General features: G+C 36.5%; 1 protein-coding gene across 1 annotated transcript in view; it reads right to left on the minus strand.

Annotated features, from left to right (window-relative positions):
* KIZ (kizuna centrosomal protein) overlaps window positions 1–22,219 on the minus strand; it is a 49,150-nt gene that overhangs the window by 21,461 nt on the left and 5,470 nt on the right. The window contains exons 4-9 of the mRNA XM_053461127.1: window positions 17,648–18,290; window positions 16,504–16,789; window positions 9,805–9,939; window positions 8,174–8,332; window positions 6,090–6,222; window positions 3,334–3,481 (exon numbers count right to left, since the gene is read on the minus strand). Of these exons, the coding sequence (XP_053317102.1) occupies window positions 3,334–3,481; window positions 6,090–6,222; window positions 8,174–8,332; window positions 9,805–9,939; window positions 16,504–16,789; window positions 17,648–18,290 (1,504 nt within the window). The remainder of the gene's footprint in view (window positions 1–3,333; window positions 3,482–6,089; window positions 6,223–8,173; window positions 8,333–9,804; window positions 9,940–16,503; window positions 16,790–17,647; window positions 18,291–22,219) is intronic.

Below are 22,219 nucleotides of genomic sequence, written 5' to 3' on the forward strand. Positions count from 1 at the left end.
AAATTGCTCATTGTTTCCTGCACACAGAAATCATATTGAATTTTTGAATAATTTATATATTTTATTCTTCTTTCAAGGCTACATAGGTTCAAGAGATATTAGAGAATTTGTTCTCCCTTCTGCTCCCTTTTATTGACATCAGCTGGCTAGTGTTTTAACAAATATTCCTATGTTTTCGATTTACTTTTTAAAATATAATAAAAACCTGTGAAAATCTTAAACGTACATTTATGTGATTTTATTTGTTTGTAAACTTTAAACAGATAAAGAGGAACCTAAACAAAAAATGTTCCAAAAGTGTATGAAAATGTGTGAAACCTATGAAAATAAGACAATATTTTACCAAGCTCTAACTTTCCAAAATGTGGAGGCCCTGTCCAAAGCCAGCTCTGCCAACCCCAGCACAATGTAAAACCCTTCCACTTAAAATTAAGGGGGTAGTAGAAGCATTAAACACTAATCTACCAACACCAGACAAGCCAGAAGGCTGGTTATTTTTCTCAGATATCTTGTGGTGCTGCCACAACCACAAGGGATTCTGGGTAGGTCAACAATGATCACCTTTCACCTCTATATCCATATATATATATATATATATATATATATATATATATATATATATATATATATATATATATATATATATATATATATATATATTATATATATAAATGGATCCCTTGAGTGGGATTTCCATCACCTTTACCTTACCATAACTTTTGTTGTGTACATTTCTTGTGCTCCTCCAAGCCTTAAGTATTAAGCCCGCATCACAAACCTCATGCTGACGAGTCTCATAAAGGACCAAACAGCTGTTCATGAGAGGTGATCGAACTACTGCACTCGAGCTCTGTCTAAAAGCTGTGGAGCAGCAGACATTTGCTCTCAAGGGATCAATATATAAAGTGTATATCGAGGTGAAAGCTGATCATTGTTAACCTTATTTACTGTAATAGGTTTTAGCATGTGATCTGCCTTTTCTTTAAATGTCATGTTCTCAGGTGTGTCGCTGAATCAACACAGAAACATAGTATTTGACAGCAGATAAGGACCATTCAGCCCATCTAGTCTTCCCATAAAGACCAATATGTGTTAATTATCTAACTTTGTGGACTGTGATATGACCTCCTAGGCATAGAGCTGAAGGAAAATAGCTGCTTACCCTGAATCAAGAACTGAAACATTGAAGGAACGACTATTTTAAGAACATTATAACATTATGTGGCTTTTTAATAACGCTTATTAAAAAGCCACATAATGTTATAATGTTCTTAAAATAGTCGTTCCTTCAATGTTTCGGTTCTTAAACAGTGTTGCTGCTTTACAAATGAGGAACAGTAAAAATTAAAAATATAAAAAAATAAATACACTAAGACAAAAGAGGAAAGGTATTTAGTATATTATGTTTTTTTGCATGTGCCTCCACTGTGTGATAATTTCCACACAGTAATGCCCATTATATCAGTCTATATCAGTTTTTTCAACACAGGATTCATGCTCTCAATGCAGTAAATAAGTTTATGAAAATCCATGCTGCCATGTTATACTTTTATTTCCCCCGTTATGCAATGTGGGTGTTACCATATAGCTTTTAATGCAAGAATTGCTTTTACCTGGAACACAATTTTTTTTATTATTTTTTTTTACTATATAACATTTTCTATAATCTTCACAGGAGCCTGCGACATCTGTACATCGAAACATAAAATAATGAAATGTTTCAAAGTTCTGATGACCAGGCCTGGCTTCCTTCTGTCGAGCCCCTTGCTTTGAATATTTTTTATTTTTTCTCCATATACTGTTGTCATCTTAAGTTTATTGATCTAGCCTTCTACTTTCTGATTCTCAAAAGAAAAAAGCGTGCTGTGAACTTTTTTTTTCTTTATCAAATATGTTTCTTGTAGGTCTGTTTCGGCTGCTGTAGAAATGATTGACCCAAACAGGCTTCTTAAATTATTTATGCTCTAACTAGATAAAAATAATAATAATAAAAAAAAATGTACATACATACCATCAGTCTCTCTCTAAATAGCATGGCATCTACAAAAACCCAACAAACGTAATTAGCCGGAATCAAAGTTGCCTTCTCCACTGTGAACGAAAGTAGCTCGCACTCCACAGACCTAAATCAATGTGCCCGGTTTAATCATATAAAGAGTTTTTCATCCTAATTACCTAGCTCTTTAGATTTTGATGAGATGGATGCTGAGGAAGATAACCCAGCGAGTGTGTATTACCCAGTCATTATCCCAGACTAAACTTTGATTATTAAAATGGATTCTTGGCGTATATGGCTAACATAATTGCTTTTCCTATCCACAGACTTGACATAATTAAAATATATCATGTGGTGATTATTATTGATACTATTTTAAACCACTGCAAAAAAAATAAAAAAAAAAAGATGTATGCAGCTTTTCAATTTGGCTAAAATTACAGAATAAAAAATGCTCTGTATTTTTGTGAAAATGAATCAGTACTTCTCATTGTACATCTAATGCCCACACCTAGTTAATTACATTTATTTCAGCCAACATTTCGTTTACTGAAAGCACATAGCATGCTATTATTTACACCACGCACATCCATGGATTTTCACAAACCCTTTTGTGTGTCCAGCAATGTAAAAATGGCACAAGCTCATTCAGCGCGTTAAATTCATTCATTTCCAGTTACCTAATATGTAAGGCCAAAGCTTTCTTCAATATATATCAATATGAAAAAGCAAGCCTATTCAGAAATATAATGTGGAATATGATGGCGCTACATAATTGAATATATGTAATAATAGCATGCAGCAAAAGAGCTAATGGTACATTTTGGGCAAATGTCGTATATGGCAAGTTTAATCACCTTGGGCTAAATCATCAATGGTCTTTTTTATTATTATTTCTTTATTAAATTTCTTTATTTATTTATTTATTTACATAAATATAGACAAAAACATTCAATAAAAGAAGAAAAAACATCATCATCATCAATGGTCTTTTAATTATAACTTTAAGGTACAATTTTTTAATTTAAATCATTACTTTATGCTTTAGTTATGGACATGATAACCTTTTCAGTGCTAGGGAAGTTTAGTTTGAAAAGCAGACCTTTTTTTGTAGTACTTTTCCCTTTTTAAAGTAGTGTCGCTATAACCATATGGGGTGCTTTTTCATATGGGATTTTATTTAAAAAGTTTGAAAACATATTTTTTTTATAATTTAAATAAAAAAAAAAACAGCATTCGTGATACAACACTCAGAGTGTTTTAGAAATGTTACTCGGATTGCACCAGTTAAAGGAAGACCAAATCATTTTGTGTTGACTTGTTTCTATCAAACTCACCTTGCTGTCTTGAGTTCTCATTTTTGTAGCGAAGGGATCCATGAAGATCATGCTCAGCTTGACGAGTCTTCAGGGGCGTGGTACCCAATGATACACAACTCTGAGAAGAAGACACATCCTTTCCATCTTCTACAAAACCTGCCATGGCCTGCAACAATCAAGGAATACAGAAGCTGCTGTCGAGTAAAAGTCATCATAAAAATGATTTTATAAGATGCTATGATTTTTTGGTTGACAATACACAATTTTGGTACATTTTGGACTTATTTATTACATATTGCAGAAGGCCACAAAATACTTTGGGGCTTCACAATTAAACTATCGTGTTTAACAATGTTCCTAGAATTAAGTCCTTCTTACAATTTATATCACCCAAGTCTCCAGAATACAGTAGTATGAGGTACTGGCTTAGTTAATTAAGGACTAGTATGTTATTTTTAGAGACACTGCATATCATTTTAACGACTCTGTTTTACATATTTTAATGGACATTGAGATAATTAGAACACTTTTGAGTCTGTGACCTTTATTAGTTGACTAGAATATTACTATATAAAATATAACGTCCCTGGAGGAAAGAGTTCCATTATTTTTGAAGCAAGATGTTTGACCTCAAAACCTTAAAATCTGCTTTGTAGAATGCGCAAAGAAAATCCATGAAGTTTTTATATTTTTTGTTGTTTTTTTTTACAGTTAACAGATCTTCAAAAAAAGAAATCTTCAAAAAATGGAACTGGCCAGTAGAAAGGTAATTCAAGGAGGAATTTGATTTCTGTTTTGGAGTCGAATGGACTCTTCCCACTTTGAAGCAAAATTGGAAACCACTTCAATAGGCTGTCGGTCTTTTTCTAGATGAACATCAACAGATGAGGATTTATGTTAGTCTGAACTATGCCCCATATTACCTACAAACTATGCCCGTTTCCAACCATGCGTCCAAAATATCCTATATTTTCCACGTTGGATCCAAATGTTTGTAAAATTTGGCAAGTTCCATGCCTATGTGCACATATACAGTATAAATATACATACAGTTCTACTTGTATATACTGTATATTGACAGTGACAGCAAACAAAGTATGCGCACACTTCACCTAACATGAAACGTTCTTAAATGTTCATTTATATTAAAAAGCTGCCTGTCTGAGCTGGCGTTCAATGTTTGATCATTTCAGTTCACAAGTCAATATTTTGGTTAAACATCCTTGATTTTATTGCCAAAGCTAAGCAACAGTAAAAAGCCATAATTGCTAAATATTTTGAAATTAAAAGATCACAAAAAATGGACTGGTAAGCCCAAATAAGAAAAAAAGGGAGAAGTGTATGTAAAAGAAAAAAAATAAATAAAAAAAACGGTATTTCCATGGTGGTAATATATACCCACTTTACACAAAGCACTTGTGTTTGATTCAAGGTTAGATAAGGATTTTATCCCAAGCGTAATTAAGCTAAATGCTTTACACTACACAAAGCTTGCAACACAAGGATTCACTAGAATGGCAGGGATCATACATGCTCACATCTTGTAGACAAATTCCACAGCGACTCCATAGCTCACAAAGGCTCAGATACAAGGTTAATTTGCTCTGCTCCAAAGGCCATATTCCAAGGCCACTCTCGTACTGAGGAAAAGGCTCCAAGGCTACTCTATTACAAAGTGAAGAACACTCTAATAAGCTATTAAGAGGACAATGTAAATCGGGGAAGTACAAATGAAAGTGAAACCATGGAATGATTTGATCTCTGCATATGCGTGAAAACACATCTGCAACATTGTAATTATAAAAATACGTAAAAAAAAAAAAAATGAGCTTCATAACCGACTCTGCATTTCATTGATGTAACAGTATTTCATTTGCAAGCAGTGTAGCTTAATATTGGGACTCTTAAGATTAAAATAAGAGTTTTGACCCATACAAAGCTTTTATTTATTTATTAGAAAAACATTTATGCTTTGTCCATCACTATGCAGCAAGTCGGATGTTGCGGCTCCGTTCCTCTGCACCATACTGTATTGGTCTATATATTTTTCACAAACATACAAAGCTGCAACAGAATAATCAGAAATTCTTACTGAAAATCCCTCATTTTTTTTTTAGCAAATGTAGGCAAACTGTAATCGGGGCAAGGCAGTTATGATATCGCCAATAAACATTTACACACACAGATACACATATATAACTGGGCAACTTGTCTTAATTGATGGAACCAAGAATTCTGCTCTCTACCAGAAAATCCAAAAGGAGAATGTCCGGTCATCGGTTTGTAACCTAAAGCTTATGCGCAGTTGGGTTATGCAGCAGGACAATGATCCGAAGCACACAAGCACGTCTACCTCTGAATGGCGCAATGAAGGTTTTGGAGATCAAAATCATGGCTTGAATCTGATTGAGAAAACCCTCCGTTGTGGCTGCATTAAATACAATTCTGCCAAGAAGAGTGGGCCAACACTCATTGCCAGTTATCGCAAATGTTTTATTGCCGCGAGTGGCACAATCAGTTATTGGGTTTAGGGGCAATTACTTTTTCTAAAGAGTGATATAGTTTTCCACCAATTCTTTATCTTCAATAAATGAAATTATCATTTAAAAGCCCCATGTTGTGTTTATCCGCATTGCCTTTGTTTTATATTAAAATTAGAGGGATGATCTGAAGCATTTAAATGTGGCAAAAATTGAACAGCGCCGTACACACACTCGTTACTAAACACATTTTGTGTTCATTCAAGTTTGAAATATAGCTATAATTGAAATTACCTGGTGAGGTTTATTGTTCCACATCCATATTGTTGATAAGCATTTAGGAAGATCTCTTTCATTGAAAATTCGGTGTTCTTTCAACAAAGAAATGTGATCAAGCACACGTTCTTCTAATGATTTTGAGAAAGCCCTGTAGGATGTAAGAATAAACACAATATAAGAATGCTTTTCCTTACTGTGATGGTACATTAACCAAAATCAGTGGAACTTACTAATTTACCATCACCCGGCGTCACAAATTACATTTAGAAGGTAAAATCGACGGTTTTGACTGCGCTCTTACTAGGTATGGCCACAATGAAGGAAGCCTTAGGAAGTCATATTTTTGTTAATACTATTTTTTTTTTCTTAAAATGTTTATAGGGGGGGGGGCATTACTGTATGAGCCATGGGAACGGGTAGGTAAGAATAAACAATCCCCATACTGAACCAGTAACATCCTTACCCCCTGCAAGATTTCTTGGGGTTCCTAAACTGATGGAAGATCTCATTATATTAAAAAAAGATTTGGGAAGATCCTCTGTCATATCGAATTCCAGACAAAAGGAGTTTGGAGATCCCTTCTGGGTTTAGGGATGATGCCAGTTAAGGGCTATCATGACTGCAACCCTTTTAACCATTTCACTTTGATCTGAAACCTTTATGTGTTCATTTGACCTTAATGATGTTTAATTGATTTATATAGCACCATTACATTCTGCAGTGCTGCACAATGGGATTTCCCCGATGTCACGTTTTCCTAGTTTTATAATAATCCCTCTGTGCTCGGTCTATAGTTCCACAATTTTCTAAATCACTGTCTTTTGGCAATGGCTTGCAAGCTCCTAACAGCGGGGCTTTCAGCACTTATTGTAATGGTCCATTCTTACATGTTATGGATATATTTATTAATCACTAACTGTATAGTGCTGTGAACAAAGTATATATAAGGTATGGGGGAATTTGCAGTCCAGAGCATTTGGATTGCCAGATGTTGCCAGTGTCTTCTTAACATGGAGCTTGTATTGGCAACAAACATGGTCGCCTAGTACTGGACTATTAAATGATTACATTCAGATACACATTAAGATGCCTTAATGCTTAGTTTTGGAGCCCAGAATATGACGAGTTTTCTTTGGTGATAGATGCATTAGTGGTATATTTTGCCCATCCTTAAGAACTGTGTTTGTCACTAATTGTTTTAAGTGATGTATTTCTAAATGTTTTAGCTAAAAAGGTATTTCTAGTGACATCAAGGTGGAAGTTCCTCTGATATTACACATTCACTTTCTGTAACACTTTTGCCAACTTTTCTCAGACCTATTTTTCTCTTTTTTCCCCCCAGTGTGAGAACATACGAAAGCTAAACTGATGTTGTATCACATTTGCCTTTAACGTGATTCCCATGTATGGTGCACATCTTCATTTCAGCAGAAAACAAACTCAGATGCTCCAGATGAGTTCTGTGGTTGAAAAGCATGATGACTTATTCAATGACTCAAATGACTTTTTGTAATGTTCGGTGTATATACAATATAGAATACGAGGTTAGACGTAGCGATCAATTCATTCAAATTACAGCATATATCCATATATTTGCAAGTATATGGTAACATAAAATATCCGGGTTTAGCTAAAGTGTCACATTTCTGACTACAGACATGAATATGGTCTTACGCATAAACCTAATTTAAATATTAATAGCCAGGCTTTGTACTCACAGCGCTGGGATTAACTAGATGCTGTCTTGGTGCGTTACCTTCGGAAATTGTTAACATTAATGGTGACATTATCTAACAGAGCTGTATAGCTGGCAAACACTGACATTATCAAATTTCTGGTTTAACGTTAATGCTTACGCTGCATATTTTTTTTTTAGTAATGTGATTTTCATTTATATGAATTGATTTTTTTTTTCTTAGCTTTTTCTTTTACTTTTTCTCTGTACTCCCTAAAAATATAAAATACATCATTGCATTTCATAGACAAAGTCCCACAATAACGTACTTGTATATAACCATACACCAACCTGATATGTATATTATAGTTAAAACGGAACATTGGTAATTAAGACATGTCCTTCAGCTTCGGGACTGTCATACCTCTTTTCATCTGTATCGCTTTTGCAGTCTTTAGGATTTTTCTTAGATGAGGTGCATGTAGTCAGTGGGCTCTTCAACAGCTTCTGGAGCTGATAGAGGACGAGTGCTGAACAAGCCTCAAGGTCTTCTACATTCAGAGTCTTCAGCTGATTACAAAGGCTAAAACATAAGCACGGGTACTACAATGTTATGAACAGAGGCAGTTAGAAAAGAGCTCCTATTACACAAAGAAAAGTAGAATCTATCAAAAATTAATTGAAAAATCAATGCAGGGACTACAAACAATGGTTTATAAATTCATTGTACGTTATAAAAAATAGAGTGAAATCAGTATTATGGAAGGAAAGGTGACGCACGGTCTGATCTGATAAAACAAACAACTTCGGTCACAGCGATCAAAGTCGTTCTTCAAATAAAGAGAGGCTAACATTCAAATTACCAAATATACTGGAGTCTTGATGTGCTATAAACACACATTTACGAGCTCTTGTCATTATCTCAAAGAATCACGTTGACCTGAGTGTGGAAAGCCCTTGCTTGAGTTAGAGATGTCCCATCAACAATATCAACGCAAATGTGTATTTTGAGAACTATGGTGCACGTGGCTCAGATTTTGGGGCAGTTTGCATGGACAAGAGTCAACTTTGCATTAAGTTGTCTGTACCAGTAGGTGGGAATTGCCTTATTCATAATAACGAAATGCATGTATGTTTTTTCTTAAATAAATTGTGAATAGGTTATTTCGTTTTTGACACTTTCTAAAAAGTACCTGTAGCTTTGATTAAGTGTGTGCTGGATGCTGATTTTGTATATGGAGATGAAATAATGTCCAAAACAATAAATCAAATGGATGCGTTTTCTATCAGAATTGCGATTAACACTTCAATTTAACGCACTGAAATGAAATAACTGTTTTTCTACAAAGAAAGATGTGGAGTGTTATGACACATGCATTAACAATGAAGACAGAATTACTCTAAAAATCCTACCATAAAATTTCTTCAGCTTTTAAGGAACAGTCTATTTAAATATGAAGCTCCTTGTGACTTTTAAAAACCTGGTTTAAAAATTCTTGAAGTTACATATAATTAGCTTGACTCTTTCTGAATTTACTGTAGGACCACACTCAGCAGGGCCACCGTCAGAAGTTTGGGGCCCAGTACCTAAAGACACTCCATTCCTGCCCCATCCCAAGCTTGCAATGGAGCCACCAGGCCTCAAAGTCCACAAAGAGGCCACCAGGACCCAAAGTCACTTTAGTTTATCACTTTTGTTTTTCCGTTAATAAGTGTATATCCTATTAATATTTAGTGCAGAAAGTAGAAATAAGTTTTAAGTATATCATTTTTATAAATTAAGGGTGAGATCGAAAATCTGGTGTGCAATCACCAGAGCAATCTGCAAAATAACCCCTTCCCCAATATGTTTTAGGAAAACTTGATTTGTTAAATAAAAACAATGCAACTGCTGCAATAGTAAAACCTTAGTAAGATTACTTTTTTGAGGGCAACTCTTTCAGTACACACAAGTTTTATTCATTTCTTTCTACGTACTTGCATTCATATAACTATTGTTTGGGGGAATTAAAGACAATATTTCATTGCTGATAAATATATATAATAATTATTTACCTTATGAGATGATCCAGTTTGGCCTGATTTATGTCGGTATTGTTATATACATGTACATGATGAGGCTCCATTTGAACAATCATCACTTCTATAGACTGAAGCAAGTGAAAGAATCCTCTGTCAGACAAGTTATTTCTAAGAATAGAAAATCACATGTTACTTGCCACAAAAGAAAAAATAATATGGTAGAAGCGGATGAAGAAAGAAGAAGAAGAAGAGGCAAGAGAAGACGTGGAGCCAGTGACACAGAAGTGGTGAGTAGAGATGGTAGGGAGACATTGAGAGAGAGCATTTTAGAGTGTGCAAGAGAGTGTTAAAGTGTGTGTGTGTTTCTGTTGGTTTCACCTGGTTTTTAGACATTCATATGAATTAACAAAATTAGCAAATGAAGTTAAAATTAAGATTGGTCCGAATCCAAATGCACAAGTCTATTATCACTGTGAAAATCACATGCAGTAAATGACAATTCAGTGTTCTGTGAAAGTTTGTGGTAGTAGTTTATGTTATGTGTTTTTTTTTTCACATAAATTGTACTTTAAGTATAACTTAAAAGCTCCTGGTATCTGTCACTTCAAAACAACATCTGTTCAGCAATATCTCCTGAGTACAGTCATATCACCTTTGCATAGGTTTACCTGATTGTTTGGGGGCTAAAAAGCCACATTTTGGAGGTGTGCATTTTTCAATTTAGAATTGTACCACCTGGTCATCCTGCCCTCACACCCTATTTGGGACATCTTTGAACCCAGACGATTAAATTTACCTAATCTGACAATGTATTTTTGAAAACTAGACCTCCCAGGGTATTTCAAATGGTGGTATTCTAACCCTTTCCACACTCTGATTCTACCACCAGCCTTTGTCAAAGCTTGTGATAGACATTTTGTGTGTGTTTCTTTAACACATATTGTAGTTTAGGTATAAATCTATAGCTCCTGGTATATGTTCAGCAATATCTCCTGGTGTACAGAGATACCACTCATGCATGCATGCATGCATGCATGGGTTTGTTGGGTTGTTTGGGGCTAAAAGGCCACATTTGGGAGGTGTGCATTTTTTAATTTTGAATTTTACTATCTAGTCATCCTGTGTGTCCCCTCAAATCCTATTTGGGACATCTTTAAACTCTGCCAATTCAATTTACCCCATCAAACCATACATGTTTGAAAAGTAGACACCCCAGTGTTTTGCAAATGCTAGTAGTTTAACTATTTCCATGCAGTAATTCTACCACCAGTCAAAGTTTGTGGTAGTAATTTTTGACATCTGTTCAGTCTGCTCCCATGTCCTATTTGGGACATCTTTGAACCCGGCCACTCAATTTAATTCCATTAAACCATATATTTTTTTAAATAGACACCCTATGGGTATTTCAAATGCTAGTATTTTGAGTATTTCCATGACAAGATTTTTGGGTAGATACAGTGCTAATTTTAGCAGTTTAGCAACATTTTTATATTTTTGGAGGCATGTCATCGGTCATTAACTAGTGGTTAATTTGCATTCATTGGGGATGGAGTACTAAATTGTCATTTACAGCTTATTTCTAATAGGAAAAAAGAATACTTTTTCAAACTACAATCCACTTACAATGCAACTAATTAGAAAATGTACTTACTGGCAGAGTAGTAACTGGGCAGAGGGCCCCATCTCATAATGTGGTTTACATACAATTGGACTCCAGTCAGTTGTAATTGTATTTTTTATTACAAACTTACAAATATCAACAAAGCTATTTCTTAAGGATTCTCACACACACTAAGCAGCAGTAATATACATTTCAAGGTACTATTTTCACTTATTCTACCGAGTGTAACACTTATGTAACCAAATGCAGCATTAGAAATATCTTTCTAAAGTACTTCTGAACGCCCAACCCATTCCTGGAAAGAATTATTTAATTTTAAGTAAAATTTAGCATCATTTATATTTTTTTTTTTGGAGGGGGGGCAGTTAATTTCAGGCACTATGTTGTTTCCATAGAAACCGAGAATGCTTCTTAAAAGTTTGTGTTGTATTTGTGAGATTACACATTTACAGAAACAAATGCTAGGGTTTACTTGCTCAACATACTTGTGTGCAATATTATATTCATACTATTATTATTATTAAACATACTGACCCTGACAGAATTGAACCCTGGATAGGATTATGCTTATGAAGATACAAACATATGGGGGGGGTTTGTATTCTGGAAAATTATATGTATATAGTTTAGTCCCTCCTAACCTACTAGCATGTGCATTGCTTAACATGTTAATTTTATATTTAATTTGCTCAATATACCACTAGGCATATTTAATTAGGTGTTAAGTGGATATGCATTTGCTTATGAGACTGAACGGTATTAAGAGTGCTTAGTGCACAGAATGAGAGTTTGTGGTTATTCAAATTTTAGGATATTATTCAGGCAAGTTGCCGGCATGTATGCTTTAAGCCCCAAAGCATTCCTCAAAGCAAAATCTTCTGGCTAAAGGGATGGAGTTTTTTTATATATATATTACCATCTGTTATTGTTTTTTTCCTGCAATTTTTAGTCTTGACTCGTGGTACATTACCATTTGATTCCCTTTATAGAAATGTACATCTATTTATTACAGTCAGTTTAGCTGAACTGTAAAAATAATAATTACAAAATAAATGTATTGACTTATATTTGTGCAATCGTAATGTGTTTTGTTATTATTATATTAATTAGCATCTTAAAGTCCTAAAACATCCAGACATAGAGGTGAAAACTATAATAATTTGCTGAGGTACAAATCAACACATCAGCAAAGGCCTTGACACCCAGAAACAATTGATAAGACTAGTACAGAGCTAGCTAGTTCTCGATTTCCTAAGAGATCCAATGTATGGACCACCTGCGGGGACACACATCTACTTGGTGGACAAATGAGGATTTGGTGAAGGCTTCAGTTGTTTAATAATGCAAATTAAGATTTAAACATCATGACAATAGGAATCTGTTAATCCTTTTTACAGCGTTGTAAATAGGCATTCAGGCTTCACTTCCAGACCGCCTGCTTTGTGTAGGGGTTTAACGTAAGCAGGACAAGAATCAGATATCTCACCAGTCATACAAAATTCTGCTTGACTTTGAAGACTTTTTTTTTTTAATCTGTAAGAAATTGTTATAAGTGGTAAATGTTATTTTTCTCTCCTGTGTACTCAAACACCATACCTTTGAAAGGACAGCTCCATCCATCGCCGAATAATACGATAATTCAGTGTTTGCAAACGACGGTTGTTTCCCGTTTCTATTTATACGTCTCTCAGTGCACAAAGCTACCCTGAAGAATATATAACCCATATAACAGCTAGGCTGAGCTTTTCATTGGTGTCTTAACTAGTTTCACTAAAAAGCTTTATTTTTTGGATAGCTCATTTACCATTGTGGCTATAACTGGGTGGTCTTTCAGGGTGCCACTTAAAGAGGATAATAATAAAAAAAAACGCAGGGGAAGGAAAGGACACTAGCAGGGGGAAAAAAAAAGAAACAAAATTTATGACAATCTGCAGCAGGATTGGGATCAAAGGTCACCAAACAAGAACCTCTTCTCTTGAACAGGTTGCTTCCTGGTAACAGTCTGATTAAGCCTACAGCCTGAATTATATCTGTTACATTTTGTACTGCACAATACATCTGTGCAAGGCCGTCATCAACCCTACCGAAGACACACACACAGGAAAAAAAAAAAAACAGCTTAGGAGCCTTGAAATCTTTATTCTTCATTTTACATTATTTCCTAGTGCTTTTATTATAAAATAATAAGTCAGACCTGACATATTCCTAACACTACAATTATTTCTGATTTTTATTAAGGGATGATAGAATCTCATTCTTTTTTTTTTTTAATTTTAAAATGAACATTAATATGTCTACTGGCCCTTGACATCAAATCTCTTCACAAGCATTAAAGATCTTAGATAAGCATTGTGATTTTTATGTTAATATGACTATATTCATTCAGGCCCCTTTGCTCCCTGCATACGCGATCCACACACAGCTAGTTTTCTATGAGACACTGGTGGACAGGTGCGGATTATTAAACATATTAGACTTTGTTGCCATGGCGAATGAACCGGACCCTATCTAAATGGACCAGAAAAACGGTGCAATGGTTTGGTGAGCAGATGCAGCAAGGGGATGACGGAAGGAACTCATGGATGATAAGTAAATGAGACCACAGTGGGTGTAAAGCTGGGTAGCCATCGACAGGAGACGAGTGTTTATGACAAAACATTTCTCTGGAAAAAAATCAGAAGACCATTCTTCTACTATATCGATATTAAAAACATATGGCAGCTGGCAGGATACGTGAACCTCATGTGTTTTATCATAAATCTTAACATGTACTACACATCCAAGATTAATTCAAGTTATGATCTGAACTGTAGGGTAAACTCCCAAGCTTGCTATTGTGTTACTCATCAGAATCATCTATTGAACGTCCAATAATTCTATGTAGTACAACTGAGCAAAAAGTTTTTTTGGATCATGTAGTGTTACTACTAGAAAATACCCTATAAGCCTTATAACGCAGAATACCGATGACCTCATTACAATGACTTTGCATTATAAGGCTTTTCCCGCAGGAGGAACTTGCCATGGGTTACCCTTTGTAATCTACTTGATGTTCTGTAAGTGAATAAACCCAGTCAGCATTTACCCATAGAGTTTGACATTTGCTGAACACAACCTGAGTATATAGAGCGAGTATACACTGGACCTTAACCTCAGGAACGAGAAGATCGGCTGTTCCTCTCCCAGTTCTACTCCTCCTGCACTGCTCTTTCTGTTTTAGTTAATAATTGTGTTTCAAGCTATATATTAAATTGATGATGATTAGCACCTATTTGGTATATCTGTTTAATCATACACTCACCTATATGCCTACAAAAATCCCTGACTTGGTGCAAGTGTACCTAGAAAAACTAATGCTGTTTTGAAGGCAAAGGGTGGTCACACCAAATAGTGATTTGACTTAGATTTTTCTCCTGTTCACTTAGGTTGCATTTTGTTAATTAATAAATAAACTATTAACATTTTTGAAAGTATTCATACTTTACAGCATTTTCACACCAGTACAAATCTGTACACAATACTGTATGTTGGTTATCTTAAACTGTAAGCACAGTTACATTGGTTTCTGTAGTGTAGACAACTACTACATTTGGGAACGGACGGATACCCATTCCCATTCCTTGAAACACATAACACAGGTTGCACTTGGTAATTGGTATACCAAGTAGAGGACTGCATTGGGAGGTGGAAGAAACTTGCGGGCGCGGGCGGTCTTGCTGGTGCTGCGGGCAAGAGCGGGCGGTCAGGCACTGTACCTGCGGGTCCCGGTAATCTTGTGCGGTCCCGCAAGGCTGCCTTCTCGCTGCTCCCTTACAGTGTCTCCTTTCTTGCTCCGCCCAGGAACAAAACGTTGTCACGTGATGTGACGTCACTTCCCGTGACTCCACCTTGTTCCTGGGCTGAGCAAGAGAAGAGACACTGTGAGGGAGCAGCGAGAAGGCAGCCTTGCGGGACTGCGCGGGAACTCTGCAGTTCAGGTAAGGAGGTGGGCGTGATTGGCCACAAATGTGGCGGGAGCGGGCGGGATTGGCCACAAATGTGGCGGGAGCGGGCAAAAAATCAGCTGGGGGGGCGGGAGCAGGATTAAAAAAGCAGTCCCGCGCAGGGCTCTTATACCGAGCCAGCTGTCTGAAGTAGGTTAGCTATAGTCCAGTAGATCTATACATATTGTTTACATCTCCAACGAGTGGTCTGTCAGCTTAGAAGGTGCTTAGAAGGTACCCTTACGCCCTTTTTTTTCTTTCTTCATAATACTGCATTTAAAACCTTTGGGATATTTCTAAAAACCTAACATTATGATTTACATTTGTACATTGGTTACTATGGTAACTCTACTACTTGGCATCTTACAGGCGTGAAGAATTTACCTACATTGAAAAATTGTAAAAGTAAAATAAAACACTACATGGAAATATGTCTATTTTATCATGCGGTTTAAGTGTTTACTTCAAGGATGCTAAGATGTGTGTCTCAATGTGGCACGACTCGCATTATCTAATCATTTTGCTGTGCTGAAGTTCTCTCCCTCTCACCCTCACAAAGGCTGCCTGACACAATCAGAAACTTAATAAAAGAGGAGAAATAATACACTGGAGGTGAATAAACATACAGATCCGGAGAACAGGCACACAAGATGACTGATCTTATGGTATACACATTAGGATACCTGGGAACTTGCCATGTTCGGGCACCAGGGTAATATATTTCATCATCCTGTTTTTTTGCCCATTTCCTGATACTTTAAATTCTAACTGAGGGTCGCCCTGTCCACTAATCATAGCCATACCACCAGAATAAGTGGGCTCTGGGCAGTCATCTCTGGAAAGTTACCAGGCATGCACCTCATGTGGTTTTCTAATACAAATATTATGCTATTATATAGATTTATTTAGTGTACGGAACTATAAAATGTAAGATTTGGGAAAAGTGTTGAATCCTCATTAAATATCACAGTATTTGATTATTGTGGTATTCATGTTTCTTACATGCAGAAAGTTGAGGATGATGGCGGTTATTGTGAAACAGGAAGTAGAGATATTAGCATCACGTTTCCTGCGCAATCAAAAATCGAAAGAAATGAATGTGATGGGGCAATTTGTTTAAAAGCTTACCGACTGATTGTAGAGACTGCAGAAGAATCTTCACTCAAATTCTGGCCTGTTGCAGATTTAGAATTTAAATCTAGGGTTCCTTTACTGGCTGTTATTACACCTTCCTCCTGTTTAGGGTTTGTTGTTATAGTAGGCTGAGGCTTTCTTTCCTTCAAACCATGGGGCTCAGCATCGCTAATGTCAGAATCACTAAAAGACACTGTAAGGTCACTGCTGCTGTCTCCATGGTCACCAAATTCATGGTCTTCTTGATTTTGGATGGAGTGATAATCTTGCACTTTATCAACTGCAAAACAAAAGAAATCCAACATTGGTTTATAAACATAAACATTTGGTTCATATTTGATTTCACAGAATGAGTCTGCAACAGAAAGATCCAGGGACAGACTGGTCATGATAGGGACAAGATTGTCCTGGCACTTTAAGTACAGTGGCCGCCAGTGTAGGCGATGGCAGGATATGAGAGGCCACACACACTACAGCTGACTATGGGGAGATGGCCTAGTGTGCTGATGGCCAGTTGTCAGTCTGAAGCTCTAATCCAACCACGATTCATTCATAGCAGTAACAGAGTTGCTCTAAGCAATCCCTGCCACCTTCATACAATATCAAGTAAGATGCTATTTAACCCTTTGATTCCCAAGAGTCAATTTATGTCATTTAGACAGGCAGTCATACTTTTTTCTCTGCTGGTTGGTCACATACCCTGAAACTCATACCTCCGAACTCTGAGTCTGAGTCTCTGGTTAAAGTGCCTTCTTCAGAACATAGGAGCGCCATGCTTGCCAGTGGCTATCCCTGCCCCTATTATGGCAGCACAGCCCTTACATGCCTACCTCCACCCTCAAAGCATTACCATAGTTCAGCTTCGCCTAAAAAAAACATGTAATCAAAAAGCACAGCTTTCTTAAAGACCACCGCACTCCCACCTTAACATCTCTTTGCTTTAATTTAAAAAAAAACATGGACTGTGTATTTAACGCAGTCAATAATATCTTTGGGATTTTTGTAGAACTTTGAACGTGAGCTTGCTGACTACTATCTATATAAAAAGTCTGTAGGGCTGTAGGGAAAAGGTCCCAAAGTTCTCTAAAGGATCCCAAAAAGTAAATAAAGGGAAAAAAAAAAAAGGACAAAAACTTACCGGCCAGATTTTCACAGGCACTATGTTTATCTGATGGTTGTTTATTTATGTAATCACAGGCATCAGGTGAATATCCAGAGGGACTCGTGTGTGTAAATCTTTCTTCATTAGGAACCAGGCTTTCATACATCAATGATTCTTCCACCTTGTTGCGTGGGTTGTCATTCTGTAAATCCTCTGCTCTGTTCCCTGGACTTAATCTTTCCAGGCTCAGTGAGCTAAGTTGTGCAGATTGCCTGCTTTCAAGTGAATGTTTACTACCACTTTCAGTCTTGTCGATCTCTATACGGTGTGTTCTTCCATCCTGAGAAGATTCTATGGATGTGACCGGCATTTTTTGACTAATCTGGAAGGATGTCTTCCCATCTATTTTGTCAGGCTTATTTAAGCACTGAATATCACTATTAGATGGTACTACACAGCTGTCTGTCACAGTGCTGTTTATTGCCGCCTGTCTTACTGAATGTGGGTCAGAAATTGAAAAGCTCTTTGTGGGCTGGGGAGATTTCTTCTGTGTAAGGCAATGTTCAATGCTTGAGTTGGCTGACATTTGGCGGCCCATAAAGATTGTTGCTGGATGATACATTCTCTCTGACATATCTCGTCCCGTGTTAATTTCGGCTTGTCGTGAAACTTGCAGCATCTGAAAATAGAGGTTGTCGCTCTTTAAGACTGTAAAATTATATTTAAAAAATGTTTTTGTTAAGATGCTTTTAGGATGCTAGAGAACGGATCCCTTCTAAACCCACATATGTTCTAATGGTTCAATAGTGCCATCATTTCCCAGCACCACATATATTTTACTTTTGTTCCTGTTTTCTCACTGCTTTAAAACCAAAGCACTACTTATATATCTTGAATATGGGACACATGGCTAATACGGAACTAATGCAATACATTACATTTTTTACTAAATACACCAAGATGTTGGGATCAATAATTCAAATGCCCATGCTGAACATATTGAATATAGTACAGTGTGTTATTGGTATATATCAAGCTATTCTAGAGACCACATCATAGCACTGTTTCCAACTTTGTAGGAACAGTTTGGGGAAAGACCTTTTCTATTCCAGTATGACTGCACCCAATGCACAAACCAAGATCCATAAAGACTTGGTTGGATGACTTTTGTGTGGAAGAAATTGACTGGCCCCTCAAGGCCCTGACCTCAACCCCATCAAACGACTTTTGGCATGAACTGGAACTGGAGATTACGAGCCAGACCTTCTCATCCAACATCAGTGCTTGAGCTCACAAACGCTCTATTGGATGAATGGGGAACAATTCCCACAGAAACCCTCCAAAATCTTGTGGAAAGCCTTCCCAGCATAGTGGAGGCTGTTATAGCCGCAAAGGGGGAAATAACTTCATATCAATCTCTATGTATTTAGAGTTTAGGTGTCCCAATACTTTTGTCCATATAGTGTATGTAATTCTAGGCTATACAAGCTTAGCGTGCAATAAAATATATCTTGACAGATTCGTTATTGTCAATCAACATTCTTCCTCTGATGTAGCAACAGTGAAGATAGCTTGGTGTCGGTAAATTATTTGCAGCATTTATATCAGGGTCTACCCAAGTATAATGAAATGTTGGAGCTATATTTGGAAGAGTGATCCAAGCTGCTTCATTATCTGTAGCTGTCAAACATCTGCTTTCTTCTGACTTCTGTAGATTTCACACCAGGAGACCGCATGAACACACTGAAAAATCTTGCCAATGCAAATTATGTTACAACTATATTAAAAAGTGCTATGCTTTCAAATGTAAGCATTTAAAGGAAGTCTAGAAGATAAGATGCAGTAACAGCATGAATTTCACAACATAGTCGGTGCATCTGAAGATAAGGTTAAACTTTATGTGGCTCAAACTCAATTAAAATAGTGAGTGAATTTTAAAATTAACAGATAACACATTTGAAAAATATATATCATGTAAAAAGTGTATCGGTTTACTGATCTTTTATTTTTCTCTATTTATGCCACTAGCCAACGATCCCGTTAATGTATAGATTATGCATTACTTTTATTTTAATTACCTAGTGGCACTAGGCATCTGCAGATTAATTTGAGCAGCACATGTGCTCTCTGCCAAGCATCCCAGTATGCCTCCAATCCATAGATAACAGGCTATGGGCAATTTTGAGGTAGCGGCATAACAACTCCCACCGACATCACGGGACCGCCCCCGACGTCCGTGTGCAGTTCTGGCCGCGTCCCGCAAGGGAAGGCTCTGGGTAGCCGGAGCCCAGAAGTTGACTAGGGTCAGTTTTGTAAAGCCCAAAACAAGAATCATCTCATCTTGATCCACATATTATCACACACTTGCTCAGCTCTTTCACCACCAATAATACTTGAGTATCATAAAACTATATATTATATTATATATATATATATATATATATATATATATATATATATATATATAAAATGAATGTCAAACAAGGTAGTGCATTTTTTATTCACCTCATTTTGCCAACCTCAGGGAGGACTCGACACCCAGTAGGTGAAAGCCCTATGTGTTTTGTGCCAAACAATGGGTGCAAAATTTATTATACAAATTTAAACATTTTGGGCAAATTTATTATACTCCTCTGGGATCCATCTTAAGGATTGCTGAACAATTGTCTCCTCTACAAAAATTTGTCTGGGTATGATAAATGTAATTAAACGGAAAAAAAATTACTCCATAATGGCTACAATGATTTAATAGTCGGCAACGGAGGTTATGTATATAAAGTGATTCTAAATACGAACAATGGAACCAGAAGCATTTTCTATGGTAATAAGGCCTCTTTATGTAACCCTAAATGGGGAAAAAAATCCAGTCCTTGTTATGATGATGCTGAGACAAATACCTACAGAAGCAAGAAATCAAAGTTAAGACAGGTATAAACAAAATGGTGCCCAATACAGAAGACCCAAAATACCCCGCTTATGACCGATTAAAAAAAAACTGGAATCTTTGATCACAAATCACTATTACCCTACAAACTCTACCAAAAATGGTCCTTTCTCTTCTGAATGTTTCCCAGATAACCCACAGAACAAAATCCATCGAGAGGACTTGCCACCCGCATTCAAAATCGAAACTTTTCAATTCAGTACAGGGGGGGAAATCGAGAAGTTAAAGTACAAAAACAACTTCCCGTAAACTCAAATTTATTCTGGCTAATATACCAAAGGAGAAAAAAAAAAAACATAAAACCTTACACTTGCTATAAAAAAAAAACAGTGTGGCCTCTGTTTCTTTTCTGATAAGAGTCTTAAATACCAAACAGTTAACTGCACAATAACATTAACTGGCAGTCAGGCTGCCTGCTTGGCAGATACATAAAGCAGGTAAAAAGGGGGAAAAGGTAATTTCTTGGCTGAATGATTCCATCGGTAGCTATAGGGCAAACTAGAAAGTCTTTCAGTAAAGTAGCAGTTGATTCTTCTATCAATCTGCAGCACACATACTCTTCCAAGGGATGTATTAAATATGAAAATCATATCCCGTTATCATCTGTTTCCAGCTTTCAGCCCAGTAAGCTGTTCTTAATGAATGCTACAGCCTAAGGGACAAGCACGCTGTTGGCTCCTCTGAATAACGGAGTGATGTTACCGGCTCTGCTTATTACAATATTGACTTGCTGAGGGGGATTCGCACGCGCTAACAAGTGACTGCTCTTGCCAGCATGCTCCAAGTTATTACGCAATGTTTTTTAGACATTTCATCTGAAAGGGCTTTGCCGCTTTTAAGCGAAGAAAGAAGCCGTGGTCTTGAACCGAATCGTTTATATGGAGATAGTAGGAGGGATTAGAAGCCTGCATTACTACAGATACATAGCGGAATACATTTACAGCATTCTTTAGCCAGGGCTGCAGATATGGAATCTGCCTCCCCTTCTTTGAGAAGAAAAAAAATATATACATATGATGTAGACAATAAACAAATATAAACTGAATTATTCATAGATCTATAGATTAGTAAAACAGTTACACACTCTAACTACAACTATGTTATCTACAAAATTATCTAAATGAGATTTTGTGATAGCTACATTCCCAGCCAGAAAGAAACTCATCAATACGTTGTGATGTCAACTCTTTATAAGATGGAAAGTTTTTCTTAACCTGGTATACATGTATAGAGAGCAGGCAGATTGGGATCCGCTTGCAGTATTATTTTGGGTATTTTATTTTTTTCCTCTATATAGAATGTCTCAACATGGAACTACACTTTATGTTTTGTTTTTGTTTTTTTAGAATGCTGGCTTCCTAGTCGGATTTTTGGTGCATTTTACATGACAAGGCACAGAAGGTAACGCAGGAGAATAATACTTTATTATCTGTTAAGTTACAAAAAGTCCTTCAAAAATAGCAATAGCCTAGTTGTCTAGTTTAGGAGAAGAATTTCTCCCAACAAAAAAAAAAACCCCAGAGATGTGCCACCATCACTAAGAGAGTTGGCAAAGATACTTTTTTTTTTTTTTTTGCATACATTGTGCAGAGAGGTAGATGGAACCATCTCTTGACATTCCAAGAAAGACACTATTTTGGGGCCAAAGCCCCATATGTCCCAGG

The sequence above is a fragment of the Spea bombifrons genome, chromosome 3 (assembly GCF_027358695.1).
Source record: "Spea bombifrons isolate aSpeBom1 chromosome 3, aSpeBom1.2.pri, whole genome shotgun sequence".
Lineage (NCBI taxonomy): Eukaryota > Metazoa > Chordata > Amphibia > Anura > Pelobatidae > Spea > Spea bombifrons.